The sequence below is a fragment of the Opisthocomus hoazin genome, chromosome 9 (genome assembly GCF_030867145.1).
Source record: "Opisthocomus hoazin isolate bOpiHoa1 chromosome 9, bOpiHoa1.hap1, whole genome shotgun sequence".
In the NCBI taxonomy this organism is placed as follows: Eukaryota; Metazoa; Chordata; class Aves; order Opisthocomiformes; family Opisthocomidae; genus Opisthocomus; species Opisthocomus hoazin.
In genome coordinates this window covers 11861180-11878784 of record NC_134422.1, presented here as the reverse complement: position 1 = coordinate 11878784, position 17605 = coordinate 11861180, and the positions used below count along the sequence as shown (strand labels likewise).

Genomic DNA, 17605 nt, shown 5'->3' with positions numbered 1-17605 from the left:
TCCCAAAAGGCTAAATCACCTTGGTTTCTTTCAGTAAGACTGTTTGTATTTTCTGCTGTATTTATAGGACCTGTCAAAAAATAGGTATCACTTGGAGGTAAGAAACTGCACTGAATTATCTGTTTGATCATAAGATATTCCCAGAAACAAGGTGGGGAGCCAATTTTCTGTGACCTATTTACAGTTCTCCTGAACAAATAAAGCACCTCTGTTGCTAGGTGGAAAGCAGGAGATGCACTGGTAGTGACAGCAGACCTAGCCATGGACTGTCTTGTCCCAAGATCCTGCTCAAGAACTTGCTGATTTTGTCGATGCAGACTGCACAAGAGAAGAGCAAGCGGAGAGACTGGAACAGCAGTGTAGTGAACTCTGCTTTATATATATATCCATGAGGCAGCAGTAAAATATGCATGAGGATGAGAGCCTATAGAACAGAATAGTGAGTCTAGAGAGGGTGCAAGAAATAAATTCAGAAATCATCTCCATCATTCCAACAAAGGAAGCAAAATCCATGTTAATTCCCCAGAGAGGACTGTATATGGAATGCTCGGCATCTCCCACTGAGAGAGATATTAAATACTGCAAGAGTTGGTAAAACTGGTAAAAAACAACTGAGATGAAATATAACTACACTCTGGCTTGGAAGGCTTGATTGTGTCCTGGTGTTTATAAGGGAACACTGGCAGCGCCATCCATGTCAACTGACAGCAGCAGTAATGGCACGCACCAGAGTCCCTCCCAGGAGATGTGGTAGTGGGAGCAAAGTTGAACATTTACTTCAGGAAGAACATTTCTGCTATGAGTTATGCACATTTATGTAGCTAGTTGTCATGTAAACAAATGGAATGTAAATCAACTGATCAGACATACACAAGTCTTATAAAAATTAAAAAATCTGTCAGTGCTCTTAATCTGTAGAGATTAGTTTGGGAAAATAAACTGTGAATATTTGAGGCAATGTGCAAAATTCCACTGTATTGCCCTAGTGCAAAATGAAGCTGTTGTCATTGCAACTTCAGCATTGATTCGAATTTACAGTAGTGTAAAGAGCAGCTGAGCTGGTTCCTTGTCATTCCCTCTCCTGATTTGTACCTCCCACATCTGATTAAATGTGAGTTTTGGTTGGCTATTAAACCTAAAAGCAAAGCTAAATATTTAGATAGAGGCTTATCTAGAATGAAATCTACACAAAAATATAATTAAGTTTTTGTTATTATCTTTTCAACAGCCAGAAAATCTGCTCATTGATTTAAGGATCCCGGTACCTCGTGTCAAGATCATTGATTTAGAAGATGCAGTTCAGATCACAGGTCATTACCACGTCCACCACCTCCTCGGAAACCCAGAGTTTGCAGCTCCTGAAGTTATCCAAGGCCTTCCTGTCTCCCTCAGCACGGATATCTGGAGCATTGGGGTTCTCACCTACGTCATGTTAAGTGGTGTCTCTCCATTCCTGGATGAAAGCAAAGAGGAGACTTGTATCAATGTGTGCAGGGTAGATTTCAGCTTCCCACCTGAATACTTCTCCGACGTGAGCCATGCTGCCAGGGATTTCATCAACGTTATCCTCCAGGAAGATTTCAGGAGAAGGCCAACAGCAGCCACTTGTTTACAGCATCCATGGCTGCAACCACACAACGGCAGCTATTCGAAGATCCCACTGGATACCTCCCGCTTGGCTTCCTTCATCGAGCGCCGCAGGCACCAGTACGATGTGCACCCAGTCCCCAGCGTCAAGAGTTTCCTGATGAGCCGGCTGAACCCAGGCACGTAACAGCTCCATCCCTGGGGTGCTACACTGCCGGTCCTGAGGCAAGGCGCAGGGAGCGAGCAGGCACAGAGCACATCTGTCTGTATATAGTCCTGTATCCAGCGTTTGCATTTCACGCGGCTTCCCCAGCTGCACGGTACAAATCATTGCAGAGGTGGCAGGACCTGCCCAGTTCCTCAGGACCAAAGCAAAAGGGGTAACGGCAGCAGGCACCTGCTCGCTTCCCTCGGTGGGCTGCTCCTGGGACACATGGCATCGTCACATCCACCGCCAGAAAAGGACTGCGGGAAGCAAACACCAACTGGAAACGAGAGCCAAAATTGCAGTAGCCTTAATCTTTGTGAGGCAGCCTTATAGAAAATCCTCTTGATCTTGCTGAACTGATTTCAAAATGTATGAGAGATTCGGATTAGGATAGTGGGGGGGGAGCGAGACTAGGCTGACCTTAGCATGTACTGCAGAACTGGACTGCAGCCAGTTTTTACTGAAATCATTGCACACCTGCTCCAGGTTAACAGTCGGATTTTGCATGCCCCGTATGCCCAGGTCTGCCATGATTTCAGTGGGGACTCTGCCTGCGTAGGACATGCAAGATCAGGCCCCAGTCTCCACTGGATCAGCTTCCATGGTGGCGTGGCTGACATAGATACACTCTCGTTGTGTGGTAGTGCTCGGATCAAAACCCCCCGTCAACCCTTGGGCTTTCTGCTGTGTCAACTCAACATGCAGGACCTTCTGGAGCTACGATTAAGGCAATGAATTCATTGGAGCATACAGCTGGTTTTGACTAAGCACAATGGAACTACGATGGGTTTTTTAAAAGCATTTTATAAACACTGTACAGAAATCTTTTGCAAAACCTGTGCATTGAGAAAAGGCTGTGTCCAATTTTTGCAGTATCTGTAAACTACATGATGACGACGAAGACAATTTTTTCTATCACAGGTTTTCAGTATACATATATTGTATCATATATATAGATATATATATAAAGGATCCTGTTCCATTCCTAGCTTCAGAATTGCTTGGCCCAAAGTCCATCTAAGCCTTTCAGAGTGCAGTAGGAGTGGTGAGTTCATCCATTTGCTTATAGCTTGAAAATCGTTTTCAGTGTTATAAAGTATGTCATTTGTTTAATTTCCAAATTTGTAAATATCTCTCAGCCGCCGTTAGCACCCCATCACCAAAGCATACGTGAGGGTATTTTTTATGTCCAAACCTTAATTTGTAATAAAATAAAAAATATTCACAATTAAAACATTTCTCTCTTGCAAGCCAAGTTGCAACATCATCATATTGATGTTACAGTGACGGAGCCGGCCTTAAGTATAACCAGTGCAGGGAGTCCGCAGTGACAAATCAGCAGTTCGTAGGCTGGCCAAATCTTCCTCTCTAGCAGTGAGACTGGGAGGGGAAACACCTCCCCAGCTGGGGCTTCCCCATCCTGCTGCCACACCATAAAACTCTATAGCCTCACAGGGTGGCGATCAAAGAGTATTTTTTTTTTCCCCAGGCGTGCGAGGGCTTTGTCTCGGTGCTGAGTGCCATTGCTGTGCCTCTAAGGGGAAATGTCAGTTGTTACCAAAGGTTTTCCTAAGGAAAAGGGCTTGATCTGACCGCGTGTGCTCAGTACAGACTTTCTTGTAAGGGCAAGAGTCAATTTAATTCACCATTCAAGTAACTGCACTGTGAGCCTGCAATGTATCTGCAGGAGCAAAAGCTGTCTGCCAGCATGTGGTGGAGATAACTCTGCAAGTGCTGTTAAACGCTCAGGGCTCTGCTAGCCTTTTTTTGATCCACCTCCAAGCTCAGTTTCATGGTAGGTAGGACACCTGGCCCTTCTCTTTGTGCTTGCTCCATCAGTATGCTGGAGTGGTCAGAAGAAAGGAGGCACAGCAAAAAAAAAAAAAATGTTCAGCCCCACATGCACGCGATATAAGAACAGACCTTGAGGTCAAGGAGCCACAGTCAGAAGGGTGAGCCCGGCTGCCTGCGCAGAGTTGGAAGCAGTGTAGGAGGCTGTGTGGCTGATGGAGAGAGATCTAATACAGGGGGAAGTTGTGGAAAGGCTTGAAAGAGACAGCGCTCACAGAAGGCTAAACCTTCTGGATCAGCGAGAACCTGTCCCAGTTTCCCTCTGCAGTGCAGCAGCTAATTTCCTAAGCAATCCAGCAGCACCCCTTAGACAAAGACCAGACTCTCATCCTGAGCAAGCATGTGATTTCTCAACAGCCAAAACATCTTCAAACAGCAGTCATCAAGGGGTGTCTTTAATTAGCACCAGCCTCAGGTACTTCCTCACTACAGGACTGTTTGTACTTCTTCCTATTTGTCAAAGCTGGCTCTCTGTGCTGTGATTGCGCTGCCCTTAAAAATTGTTTATGGAAGTGTGGTTTATAAAACCGACAGCTTTTATTAGGCCTGCGGGTACAGTCTAAGCCACAGTCTTTCTGCTTGGTGTTAATACAAACAAATTCTCATGTATCACATGAAATCTGACGTTATTTATCATTTTATTTTCCTGCCTCCAGCATTCGTACGTCAGACTGCAGCAGCAGCCATTCCTCTTTGAGGGAGAGCTGGAGGTGCTGAATTCTGAAGATTTTTTTTGAATGTTATGAGGTTGCTTTCCTTTATGGCTCTGCTTTTTCCATATCCATGTCAGAGATCTCCCCTTCCTGGGCACCGCTCTTCTTACAGCACATTCAAGAAAACTCGAACCTGTTAGTACTTCCAGATATATTTGTGATTATCAACGATTCTTGCATTTTAAATCAAATATTTCTTTTGCCTGAATAATATCAGGTTGACATGAAATGCTGCCGTATGATAAATACAGACGAAGTATTCTGACCTTGCTCTCTTAAGGTCTTTTTTAGCCAACCTGTGGCCTCCCTGCAGATCCAACAGGTCCTGTAACTCTGTTGTAAAGAGATTACAGAGCTGAGTAAGTAGGCCTGGAGTGAGCCCACTGAGTGAGAAGCACCACAGCCAACCCCTTCGCACCACTGCCAAACCCTTCGCAGCATTCAGCAACTACTGAATGTTTTTGTGCATGAAATACTGCCTGTAACAAACACGGGGAAACACAGTTTCCCATAAAGCTCTGTTAGGCCTTTACAAAGCTCCCCAGAGAGCAGCTGACTCCAAGGGGAAGCTTTCAGCCCGCAGCTTTACCACTCAGGGTATTCCCAAGACAGCAGAGCGAAGGTGTGATGGTAGCTGCACCCTCTAGCTTCTCCAGCAGCTGGAAAGACCAACAGTAATGCCAGCAATGGAGCAGCACAAGCTGGGCGCAGAGCGGCACTCCGCACACAGCCACCACCTCCAGGCATCCTCACGGTGCTCTGACCCTGCGCTGACATTGAGGTACGCTCGCTCCGAGCATTCCCCAGCTCCAGGCTGAGCGGCAGGCCTGCAGGAAGGCAGCAGCAAGGGTGCCAGTCAAACAGAGGCCAGAGGGCACGCTGCCACGCGGCGCCCGTTATTTAGGCATGTTTAATGGGTGCGCGTGGACACGAGAAACTAATTCACCTCTCTCTCTGCTCCGCTTGGAGCAGCCAGGCCAGGCCGTTTCACTCTTAGCCATCGAATAGGAAATGTGACTGCGTGTGCAACGCTGCCAGCTCCCATCAGGCGTCCCAAGCACTTGCTGCCCTGTTTGTGGGAGATCCCCACCTCTCCACCCAGCTGCCAAGCTCCCTACGCATCTTACTACAGGGATGACACACAGCCAGCCCAACGTTTTAGACTTCAATATTTTAAAGCAATCCAAGCTTTAAAATTTGCAAAATTTCTCTCTTCCTACTTGTACCAACAAGTCTTGTTTAGTCTTACTGCCCTTTTATTTTAAATGACTATTTTTTTCAGTAACATTTATCTTTAGAAGCATTTTACCGTCAAACTAAGTTAATGCTGAGACAAAGTCTTTGCCCACAACTGACCTGTACAAGTTCTGTGGCTTCAGTGGAGTTCATTAGCGTTGCTGTCGATGCTATTAGGCCTTTGTTACAAATACCGTGAATAAAGCCTAAATGCAGAACCGCACATTATGACCTGACTGTATGTAACCATATTTTAATACCCTTGAAATGAGGGGACTGCACCAAGTGGCCTGAGATAATATAAACTTCAGATACAGATGTAAAGGCCAGTCTGTATGTACAAAGGTGTAACAGATAAAATTAGCGCACACAGCAGCTAACCACCTGGTTTTGTTTCTGTTCCTTTCACTGCAGAGGTAGATTCTCCTCTAACACAGGGCTTGGATTTATTTTCCAGCTCATCCTTTCATGTCCCATCAGAAAATGGTGCTTTCCCAAGCAAATAAAATAAAATCCCATTTTACTAGGCTGACTGCGCACTGCCATCAAGTGATGAACTCTCGTTCTGGGATCTGTATAGTGGTGAGTGTTACCATAGCATCGGGATGCTCAGTATTCGCTGTAACTGTAGTCTTTATTATGAAGCTAGTGAAAAACCAACATCTTCTCTCCTCAAGCCATATCTCACCTTCATGTCCAACTTCTGATGCTGGTGCTTTTAATTCTCTTTCTACCAAACTGTCCGGCGTTGTTCTGCCACTGAGGTCAATTTGCTAATAACTTTTGGAAGGCAAATGCAACAGAAAGAGCAAAAAAAAATAATAATTAAATCTCAGACTTACTCATTGAGAGGAGAGCAAACAGTTGGAATATACTGATGCTTTTCAATCTTTGCAACAGTCAACCGAAGGAGGAAAAAAGAAACAGTATTGCTAACAGCTCAGCATTTTCAAGGTGCAAAGTAATTCCACAGCCTTAATTATTTCAGTGTATTGCTGGTCTGCCTTAAATGTATCTTCAGTTTCATTGCAAATTTCGTTTTGTATGCACACAATGTTGTTTTGTAAAGGTAAGTTTGTAAATATTTCCTTTGTAAGTTTAACCACTCATGTGTGCTGTTGTGAGGTGATTACTTGCTGTCCCACGTTATTATGACTGTACTGCAGTATATACGATCATCGACAGATGTAGCTTCAAACTGTACATCTTGTGTCCTTGCATTCCTATAAATAGAGTATACTCATGACTCAGTTTCTGGGCTTTTTTGATTAAATACAACTGTTCAGAGAAGACCGGCTCAGTCTCGTTTCACCCATACGGCGAGCCTTCCGGGGCCTTCAAGTCTCAGAGCTCGCCGACCGCTTTACCCAGCTCATCTTTTTCGGAGGGACGTTCCCAGGAAACCAGCCCAAGGGCCTATGGCCCCAGCCAGCGCCTGGCCTCACGTACCGCACCCCGGGGGCCAGCCAGCCACCTCGGAGTCACCCCGACAGCCCCGGCCAGCCGCCTCAGACACCCCGACAGCCCCGGCCAGCCGCCTGGGAGTCACCCCGACAGCCCAAGCGCCAAGCAAGGGGCTTTCCGCTTCCCCGCGGAGCCGGGCGCTGCCCGAGAGGGAGCGGGGCAGGCCCCGAAGGCCCCCCCTGCGCGCCGGGCCCCGCACCGCCCGCGGCGGGCTCCCCTGCCCTGCGGGGCCGGGGCCGGGGAGGGCTCTGCGGGGAGGCCCCGGCGCCCTGGGGAGCTGGCGGGGGATGGGAGGGCGCGGGGCCGCGGGGATCGGGCCCGCAGGGGCTGGGGAGCACCCAACACCGGCTCCCCTCAGGGGCCACCGCGACCCCTCAAGTTGCCCTGCCTCCCCTCACGTGACAGCGGCTCCCCTCACGAGGACCCGCCCCGCGCCGTCATCTCGCGGCGCGGGGGCGGCGCGCGGCGGCATGGCGGCTGTGGCGGCGACGCTGCGCGAGGCGGGCGCCCTGCGCTTCGGCGACTTCGTGCTGAAGAGCGGCCGGGCCTCCCCCGTCTACATCGACTTGCGCGGCCTCGTCTCCCGCCCGCTGCTCCTCCGCCAGGTGAGGGGCCCGGGGGGGGCGAGGGGCCGGGCCGGGCCGGGAGACCGCCGGTCTGTCGGTGCCTCTCGGTGGAGAGCGGCCGCGGGCTGGGCTGGAGGGAGCGGGGCCGGGGCCTCCCCTCAGGGCCCTCCGCGGGGCCGACTGGCCAGGGGCCGGCTGGGGACACGCGTGGGCCGGGGCCGCCCGCGGCAGGGACCGCGGCTGTCAGGTCGCGTAGCGGAGGGAGGCCTGCGTGCGTCTGCGTCGCGTCCCGTGGCGATGAGTTTGTTTGGCCGGGTTCCCGCCAGTCTGACTCTTCAAGAATGGTTGGTTTTGCTTTGGAGGTCGCGGGCCTTCTGTATGAGACAGCCAGAGATGCCGGTCTCCGGTACGACTGCGTGTGCGGCGTTCCCTACACGGCGCTGCCGCTGGCCACCATTATCTGCTCAGAACATCGGATTCCAATGCTTATACGGAGGAAGGAAGCGAAAGACTATGGTAAAACCTTCAAATCAACATTTTGTGTCCGCTGGTTGTGTTGCTTGGGAAGTGACTTTGCGTATTTGTGTTTCTTTTGCAACGTGCAGCACCTCCGTTCCAGTCAAAAGCAGCCCTTTTTCCCCCTGAAACGTACCTCCCACAGCACCCTGTCCTGGTCAGGCTCTCCCAGCTGCCTGCTGACTAGGCTGCAGCTTGAATCCTGCTGTAGTAGGTTTGGAGGCTCGAGGGGGGTGGGCATGAGGGGTTTGTTTCTTTGTAATTGGGGGTGGGGGTGTGTTTTTTCATCAGTGTCTTTTTTCTTTGGCACCATTACTGTGGTTCTGGGTTACTGGCCTCTTCCAGAAGCCCAGATCTGTAACTCGGTTTCTCTCATATGCTGAAACCAGTGCCACATTTCACCCCCAAACAGAACTTTTTGCATATTTACTCCAAGTGGAACCTTTCTAGTCCCTTCTTCATTTAGGTCTCAAAGCCCTTTTTCTTTCGTGTCCTATAGTCCTGTAGTCAGTGGGCAGGTTGGACCAGGTGACAAGCAGCTCTCTACCCAATGAACCATTTATTTGATAAAGGAAGGGGGAGAGAAGACTGAAGCTTTAACATGCTGTAGTGACTACATTTCTGTACGTGAGAAGAGCTATACACTTCCAACAGTGTTTAATTAAAAAGTATGCTTGTCAAAACTAGATGTCAGTGTGCCAGGCATGAAAACATTTGCTGTTACTTCTTGTGAAGGACAAGTCAGTTGTGACAGCAATTAACTGCCTGGCACAAGGTTTCCGGTGTCACACGGATTGCAAAAACGTTCACTTGTTCTCTGGGCTGCTGGCTGCTCCCGGGGAGAGCTGGGTGTCCTTTGTTGTTGCCCCCTAGGAGGCCTTTCACCAGCATGTGCCTGTTGTTGGTCAGGGCAGAGGCATTTGGGGCTTTACTCCTAATTGTTCTAACAGGCAGATTAAGCACTGAATAATGCCTGTGGAAAATAGGAAAGGTGCTGAAGAGTGCCAATAACTGCTGCTTTAAAGATACTTTAAATAACCAGGGAAAATACTTTTGTAATTCTGAGCACTCATTTCGTAGCAATAATAAACTTTTGTAGTCATCTTATCCAAAGATTTAAATTTGTGCAGTTAACAATGTCTCAGTTTTGTTAATGGAACATAACTTCTGGACACTTGAAGTATTTTATTAACTTGGAGAAGCAGCAGTCTATGTGAATTGAATTACAGGTCAGTGACTGGGCTGTGGTAAGAACTGCGATAACTGGTATCGGGTAATAACTGAACAGATTGCTTCTCCGTACTGACAGTGGATGTGAAATTCCTCTTCTCTGCCATTCCAGTTCCATTGGACTTCAGGGTATGGCTGCAGTGAATGCTTTTATGTGGAACAAATACGATCTTTACATTAGAACAGCAATTAATGTTTTGATACTTCAGGGTTTTTGGGGGTCTTTTAAACTTCCTTGATTTTAGTGGAGTGTTTGCCTTTTGTTTTTAAGGTACTAAGCGGCTGGTAGAAGGCGCCATTAATCCAGGGGAAACGTGCTTGATCATTGAAGATGTGGTAACAAGTGGCTCTAGTGTACTGGAAACTGCGGAGGTTCTTGAGAAGGAAGGATTAAAAGTGACGGATGCCGTAGTGCTGTTGGACAGGGAGCAGGGCGGGAAGGCCAGGTTAGCAGAACGTGGAATTCGCCTGCACTCTGTGTGCACGTTGTCGGGGGTGTTGGAGATTCTCCAGCAGCAGGGAGAAGTGGCTGCCGAGGTGGTTGAAAAGGTGAAGAAATTCATTCAGGAAAGTGTCTTTGAGCCAGTGACTCAGAATGGCCTCACTCCTGTGAAGAGTCAACATAAAGAGCTGAGCTTCAGCGCTCGTGCTGAGCTGCCGGGGGTCCATCCTACTGCGGCCAGGCTTCTCGTGCTCATGGAAAAGAAGCAAACGAACTTGTGCCTTTCTGCTGATGTCACCAGCTCCGAAGAGCTGCTGCAGGTAGCTGCTATCCTGGGCCCCAGCATTTGCATCCTGAAGACTCATATCGACATCCTGAATGATTTCACCCAGGAGGTAGTAAAGGAGTTGAGAACACTCGCAGATCGACACGAATTCTTGATTTTTGAAGACAGGAAGTTTGCAGACATTGGAAACACAGTGAAACATCAATATGAAGGTGATTATCATCAGCCTTGGTGTACTGTAACTTTGCTGCCAGTGTGTGTAATTGCAGTGCTGGCACAGGTTGCCAGGAGAGATTGTGGAATCTCCAGCCTTGGGGAAGACTCAAGGGGACAAGGCCCTGAGCAGCCTGATCTAGCTTTGAAGTTAACCCCGCTGAGAGGGTGTGACCTCCGGAGGTCACTTCCACCCTAAACCTTTTTATGAATCTGTGGTTGTGCTCAGTAAGTACTTCTGAGTAGTTGTTTGCCGTGAGAAAACGCAGCGTGGCTTCTTAAGGCAGCCTGCTATTGCATGCTGGTGTGCTCATTACGGCTTTCATTCGATACTGAATCTGCAACTGTAGAACCATTTTTTTCTGATCCATACGTCCCGTATAATCTGCATACTGTATTGAAAGGTAGCACCTGTGACAGGGGATTTTTGAGTTACCATAAATGCCTCAATGAATATTAAAGGCGAGATGCTAAGAAGTCTTTGTGAAAAGTAAAACTGTGAGGTTACACTTTGTGGTTAGCTGTCAGGACTGTCTGATGAGACTTAACTTGTAACTGTCAAGCCTCAGTAGTAAAACCGCCTTTTAAAATGTGAATGATGCTCCATGCAGCTTGTTTGGTTTAACTCGCATTCCTGTGTAACGCATTTCTAATGACGCTTTGCCTGTGTTTTCTTACCCGTGTTCTCAGGTGGTGTGTTCAGAATCGCATCCTGGGCAGACTTCGTTAATGCCCACGTGGTTCCAGGCTCCGGAGTTGTGAAAGGGCTGAAGGAAGCAGGGCTTCCTCTCCAGCGCGGCTGTCTTCTCATTGCTGAGATGAGTTCCCAGGGGTCACTTGCAACGGGTGAATACACAAAAGCTGCAGTAAGTAGGCGGTCTTGTTTCGGGTGAGAAGGTTGTAAAGTGTTGTGAGGGGGAGGTTTTGTATGCTTCCAATATTTGCACTTCCGAAGGTCTCTCCAGCTCTGTTACAGATTTTTTTTTTTTTTTTTTTTTTTTTTTTGTCCTGTGGAGACTCAGGCATGTGACAGCGTGGTGTTTGAAGGTTGCAGCTGTAGGCTGGTGGTGTAGGGTGGCTGGAGTTCACACTGTGAATTCTGGTAAACATGCCAAGCTTGCTGTTCCCCCGTTATTAGAAATTTATTACTTAAAAGACATAAGTTTGAGTCATTCGTTGTATTATAACATAAAGAAACATAACATTCATGTTCCTGGCTGCAAGAACAGCAAGATCAGTGAGGGGTGGGTCAGGTCTGAGTGACTTTATATTGGTAAAGCAAGAATTGTTAACCCGTGTGTTTTGTACCCCTGCCTTGCTCAGCTTAATATGTCAGCGGGTGGATCAGAAACAGATTGCCTGTCAAGCCTAATTTTAGATATGTCACTTGTAACCATTTACTGATCTTCTTCAGGTGCAGATGGCTGAAGACAACTCGGATTTTGTTTTCGGATTCATATCTGGATCTAGAGTTAGTAATAAACCAGAATTTCTTCACTTAACTCCAGGGGTGCAGCTGCAAGCTGGAGGTAACTCTTCTGAAATACTTATAGTCCATTTGTAAATACAGTAAATGATCTAGCCTTTAGTGAAAAAGTGACTTCTGAAGAGGGTTTAGTTGCTGATTCTCTGCTGTGAGGAGTCTGTGTTTGCCATTATGGGCTGCCTTCTGTATTTCTGGGTACACTGACCCCTTTCCTGGGAGCTCTGAAAGGCAACCAGCAACCTACGCAGCTTTGTTAGATCTTGTGCTGAGGTCTGCAGTTACCATAAAGCACAGTCCTTAAACATGTGAAGTTCTTCAGATAGGTGTTAAGTTAATGTACAGCTTCTCAGTAGGAGTAGGAAAAAAGGCTTTAACAAATAGAGAAGTCTAACTGTAACAGTGTTGATACTGCATTTACATCAGTATCAATGAATTGGAAGTCTTCTGCTGACTAAACAGGTTATCACTGGTCCAGGCAGGGGAGATGTCTTTCTCTGCAATACTTAGTTCTTATGCAACCTGAAGTGAAATCTCAGCCTTTTACTTGAATGTGTAGGGGGGTTTGCCTGTTCTCAGAAGGCTAAGGCTTATTTCAGTAATCCTGATGGTTCTTCGTGGAGTAACTGTAGCCATGTAAACAGCAAATTTGTCAGAGCACACCCTCCTTTTTCATTATTTAATCTGTGTAATAGGTTGGGGATTGTTAGCTGTAGATGGTTCTAGTTGGGTCTGTGGATTGTTAGGGCGAGAGCTTGAACCGCATAGCTGTGCTCTGCTCCAGCACCTCTTTGAAGGTTTTTAGTGGATACAATTTTGTATAAATGAAAAAAAAATGGTGTCTCTATTTCAGGTGACAGCCTTGGACAGAAGTACCTAAGCCCCAGGGAAGTTATTAGCAAAAAAGGTTCAGACATCATTATTGTGGGACGTGGCATCTTGTCAGCTTCAGACCGTCTTCAAGAAGCAGAGAAGTACAGGAAGGCAGCTTGGGAGAGCTACGTAAGCAGACTCGGTGTTTGTGCGGAAGACTGAAAGCAGGCCCCTTTCCTGATAATGAGCAAAGCTGATGGAGCTGCAGTCATCATCACACTTTGTTAAATACTCAGACTTCCAGATAAATACATAGACACTTCCGCCAGTAGAAAACTGCCCTTAGAGAGAAAAATCTGTTACTAAATTATTTTTAATTGCACACACACAGATCGAGTTGTACATGTCATGGTTGGTTTTTTAGTATTTGAATATATGAAACCAAAACTTCATGCCTGGTTTTTAGCCTTAATAGCTTATCTCTGCTGAAAAATGTTGCACGAAACACTCCAAGGGTATTTGGTTGCCTGTTGTTGCTTTTGTTTCTTTTCCCCACCCTCAAATTCCTTCTGGCTGTGGAAGCAGTGTTTTGCTGTTCTTAATAAGCTTCACCTGCAGACCTGACCTGCTGCCCCACTCTCACAGGGTTACTCAGCTCTGCTGTTGCCAAGGAGCAGGTATGAGTCTTAATCCCACACTGTGAAACCGAATAATGTGTTGTTTAATAAATACTTTTTTTGCTACTGTTTAACTTTCACTGGATCTGTAAGTCTTCCTTCTGTTGCAGCGTGAAATAGACTTTTTAGAATACTGGGGTTCTGAAAACAGTTTCTCGTGTGTTCATGACTGCAGAAATTACTCGTGATTCTGTTTACAGGAGACACAAAGAATTTGTCAGAGCAACTAGTTGTTGTGTGCGTACTTGATTATAGTGGAGCTGTTGACTCCTCTAATGAAAAACAAATGTACTTTATTGACTTGTTGTGACTAGCTGGAAGACTCCAGGAACTACTTTCCACTCTTCTCAATGAATAAGAAGTAGAAATATCTTGTATGATTGGTTTTGATTGGAAAGGATGGAATAACCCTAAAAAATATATCTAGTGTATGTGTGGTGGAAATGGGCTTGAATGTTCATAGCTATCCAGAAGGCAGAGAGGAATGGTGATGCGGTTCTCAGCTGCTGCTGTTCCTGTGCTGCTGCAAAGCACACAGAGAAAGCCTGGTCCCTTTGTTAATACGCGTACCTGTAGGCTAGGAACAACTAGTCTAGTGAGAAGAGTATTTTGGTGTTAGTACTGGACCCTTCACCAAGCCTTTCAAAATAGGAGATTTGAGTTACACTGAAGTCAAAAGGAGAGGTTTTGGTGATTGTTGGTTGGATTAATCTGTGCAGAGTGCCTAAGACCAAGGGATGCAGGCTTGGATCCGAGGGCTTTGCCTTATGCTTCTTGTATTTGTGCCATTGTGCTCTGTTGGCAGTCAGACTTCAGAAACATGCAGCTGAAGGATGTCCTCACTGTCTGGGCATGTTGAGGGTGATGACTTGACCCTTTCACACTCCACATGCCCTGGAAGTGTGCTTCCACTCCCCTTGATGATGAGGCTGTTTATGGGGCTTAGGAGTTGGTTATCGTGGAAAGAATGTTAGAACTTACTCTGTGTGTGTGTGTGTGTGTGTTGTTTTCTTTGCGGCTACCGTTTGCTTCGTATGTATCATAATTCACATCTGGAGAACTCCATCCAGGGAAGATGGAGGCTCTCTTGGCCACTTTCACAACTGGCACTCGATGAGTGTGGTGTATCTTGTGCAGCCACCCTGCAACAGTCTGCGAGTCATGACATTTTGTATCAACTTCTAAGAAGTTCCAGTCCTTCTTAGTGAACGGAGGATTTGGGACTTGTTTACTGTCTTTTCTTAGTTATCCCACGGCCTTGAAGCCTGTAGCAGAAACAAGACTTTCTCACTTAAATTGTTTTGCAGAAAATTACTTTTTCCACCAGAGGGAGCTGAGACTCTGTTGTTCAGGAGAGTCGACGCCATAGCTCTTGCACAGTTAATATAGTTTCCGATGATGATAGCAACTCTAGATATGCTTAGGATGAAAACTTGTCTGGTTTTCAACAAGTTACACCCTTGCTGATGCCCTCTTTTAAAACAGCAGAGTTCACCAGAAAGCTGCTGCAGGCTGGAGGTCAGCACTGTACGTTGTTGTGCGCTCACTGCTGGAGCGCAAGCAGAATTTTGTGAGTTCAGTATTTTCCACTAACTATGCTGAATTGCGTTAGGCAAGTGGCTGCTATCCATGGAACTAAATCCACAAGCAGGCTCTTTAGAGAGTTCGTTTGTCAGGCTGAAAAAGCTGAAAAAATAACAATCGGATTTGGAGAGATGGATGTGATCTAATATCCAGTCACTCTCAGTGGATCTGTGCAACTAATTTTCTTTAGAACACAACTTCTGAGGAGCAGATCGATTGGAAAACTTCATTGCACAGTCCTTCATTGTGCACTCAGTAAATCATCCAGAAAGAGCTGTATTCCGGTGCTTCATTTGACACCAATGTCGCAAACATTTCAATTAGTGAAACAAAAGCATGTTACCTCCTCTATGCATTCTTCTGTCAGAATGATTATAGTAAACAAGTGTGTGCCCTTCCTTTGAGGCACCTGAAAGTGATTAAAAATCCATTTCAAATTAAGAACAAATGTTAATTTCCTTGCTTGCCCCCGCTGCTCGCATTCATCGCATAGTTCCTGCTGTTGGTCCCAACTGTTCCTAACATGGGAACTAGGTCACAATTTACAAAACTCATTTGCATCATAATATATGAATCTGAAAGTCTCGCTGTTCATTCTCTGATCTGATCAAGTCTAGGGTAGAGGCATCAGGCTGTATTTAAAGTACTGGGTTACCACATGATTTATGTTATCTGGCAAGTAGGCGTTTATATGAAATTGTGGTCCTTAATCCGCTTTGGAATATGGTTTATAACAGAAGGAAAGGATACTGCACTTTTCGTAGTGAAATAAGACTGTGACCCAGCGTCACCAGTGCCTGCAGCAGAAAGGAGTCTGGCTTGCTGCTGTTTCTAAGCAGCATAGCAGGGACTCTGTGAGAGACCAGCACAAGCTGGAACCATTAAGGAATTGTTGTGTAGCTTTTGATATTTGTTTGTAAAGTTTACCATGTCTCTCTGAGGTTGTGAGTATCTCTGTCTAGCACGAGAAGTGCTGTTTCAAGAGAACTCAGCCTGGGCACTTTAACTGATGTAACCGCATAAGTACAGTGCAAATTAAAATTCTTGCAAAATCTTGATAAACCCGGCACCAAATTAAAACCAGCCGAGTTAAAATTTCTGTCCTTGAAATTGTGATTTGTGTGTCACAGTATCAACATTGCTTAATTAACCCATAATTCACAGGTCATATTATAGCTTCCATCACCTATTCTATGAACATTTACTTAAAACTTCATCCCAGAAAAACGACTGAATCACTTCCCTTTAAATTTCCTTGGAATGCCTGTTGCTGTGGATTTTTTTAGCAAGCGACACAAACATTGTATTTAGGGAACAGAAGCAAAGGAATGTGAAACAGCCAGAGGATGCTTGTTTCCAGATCGGAGTTTTGGAGGTCACCGTCTCAGGGAAGGGGTCTGTTTTGGAAGGCTTGTAACTGGACTGCGGGCTAGACAGGCTGGATGTTTTCATTTGTAATCACTCTGGTGGTTCTTGGTCGGTCTGTACCACTGCAACAAGTATGGCTTCATGCTGAATGCTGCAGCAGATTAAAACTCAGCCTGGTGCCTGCTCCGGCTTCAGGTTTTCCTCCGACTCTTTTGGCAGGCGTTTGCAGGCTGGGAGTGGTGACCCTACCTGTGTGGCTTTGTCCTCAGTCTTGGTTCTCTGTTTCTGCATGGCCCATGTCCTCCTCTGAACTTTTTCTCATAAGCTGATGCTATCCACAGCCAGGCTGTGAAAAGGCAGGGTTGGAGGCTGGCCAGTACGCAGAACAGGAGGAAGCCCAAGCAGGGCTGTAACTGCAAAGTTCTTGCTGACAGCATGGTCTTCTGAGCAGAAGTGTGCTGGTATGCCACAGCTTGTGTTTAGCCCAGACAATAGGTGTTGCAGGAGGAGAAGTCAAGCTGGTGCAGTCGCTTTGATCTGTTCCTGAACAACTAATAGTAGCTACACAAAAGCTACTTTCCCAAACGGGGCTATTTAGATGGGGAAATTCTGCAGTGTTCCCTGCAGCTGATCATTTCTGCTTTGCTGAGACTTACCATTTTAGGCCAATGATGGCAGCAGCCCAAAAAGCAACCTAGTTATAAGGGGGAAAATATTGAACAGAAGACCACCTTTGCTCAAATACTGACAGAGAAAATGTCTGCCAGCCTGGGAACCAGGCCTGGGAACCAGAAGCAGCCTTGAGGAGCACAGCTGGCATCTTTGAAGTGCAGCTGGGTACTGAGAAACCAGAGACATCCCAAGATATCACTGATAAGTGCAAAAACAAGGAGCTGTAACAGCAACTTATCATCCGGAGAGATGAACAAAAATTGTGGAAAAGGGGGAAAACATCCTGAGAAAGTAAGCATTTGTAACTGCCATTGGCTGTTCTAACTGATAGAACAGAAAAACAGTCTGATAAAACAAAAATTGGTCTGAGAGAATAGAAAACATCACCAGTTATTGGCTGTGCCAGGTGAAAAACAGAAATTGGCAGCATCTGTTGGCTGTTCTGGGTGGTGGGGTCCTACGCCCCTTTATGTCTCTGTGATATAAAAAGGACTCACTTTTTACTCAACAAGGAGCCTCTTTCCTGCACAGGAACCCCTTTTCTCCACGACATTTCCTCGTCAGAGTGGACCCTCGCCAGGGATGCCTGCCTGACTCGGGGCTCCGTGACGCGGATCATCATCCAAGCGAGACTTCATCCGCTGTCGACTGGCCCCGCTTCTGGCACAGGTTTGATGAGCACTTCGTACTGGTAAC

At 46.6% G+C, this 17605-nt stretch overlaps 2 protein-coding genes across 13 annotated transcripts in view; both read left to right on the top strand.

The window, feature by feature from the left end:
* KALRN (kalirin RhoGEF kinase) overlaps nt 1-6861 on the top strand; it is a 532117-nt gene extending 525256 nt beyond the window's left edge. For all 12 annotated transcript variants that reach the window (XM_075430793.1, XM_075430796.1, XM_075430795.1 and 9 more), the window contains one exon: nt 1229-6861. In XM_075430793.1, coding sequence (XP_075286908.1) covers nt 1229-1774 — 546 coding nt within the window. In that variant the 3' untranslated portion in view covers nt 1775-6861. The remainder of the gene's footprint in view (nt 1-1228) is intronic.
* A 645-nt stretch (nt 6862-7506) lies between these two features.
* Nucleotides 7507-13433, top strand: UMPS (uridine monophosphate synthetase). Its single transcript, XM_075430896.1, has 6 exons — nt 7507-7664; nt 7988-8141; nt 9643-10311; nt 11003-11178; nt 11727-11841; nt 12649-13433. The coding sequence occupies exons 1-6, from the start codon at nt 7530-7532 to the stop codon at nt 12828-12830; spliced, it is 1431 nt and encodes a 476-aa protein (XP_075287011.1). The 5' UTR covers nt 7507-7529; the 3' UTR covers nt 12831-13433.
* The last annotated feature ends 4172 nt before the right edge of the window (nt 13434-17605 follow it).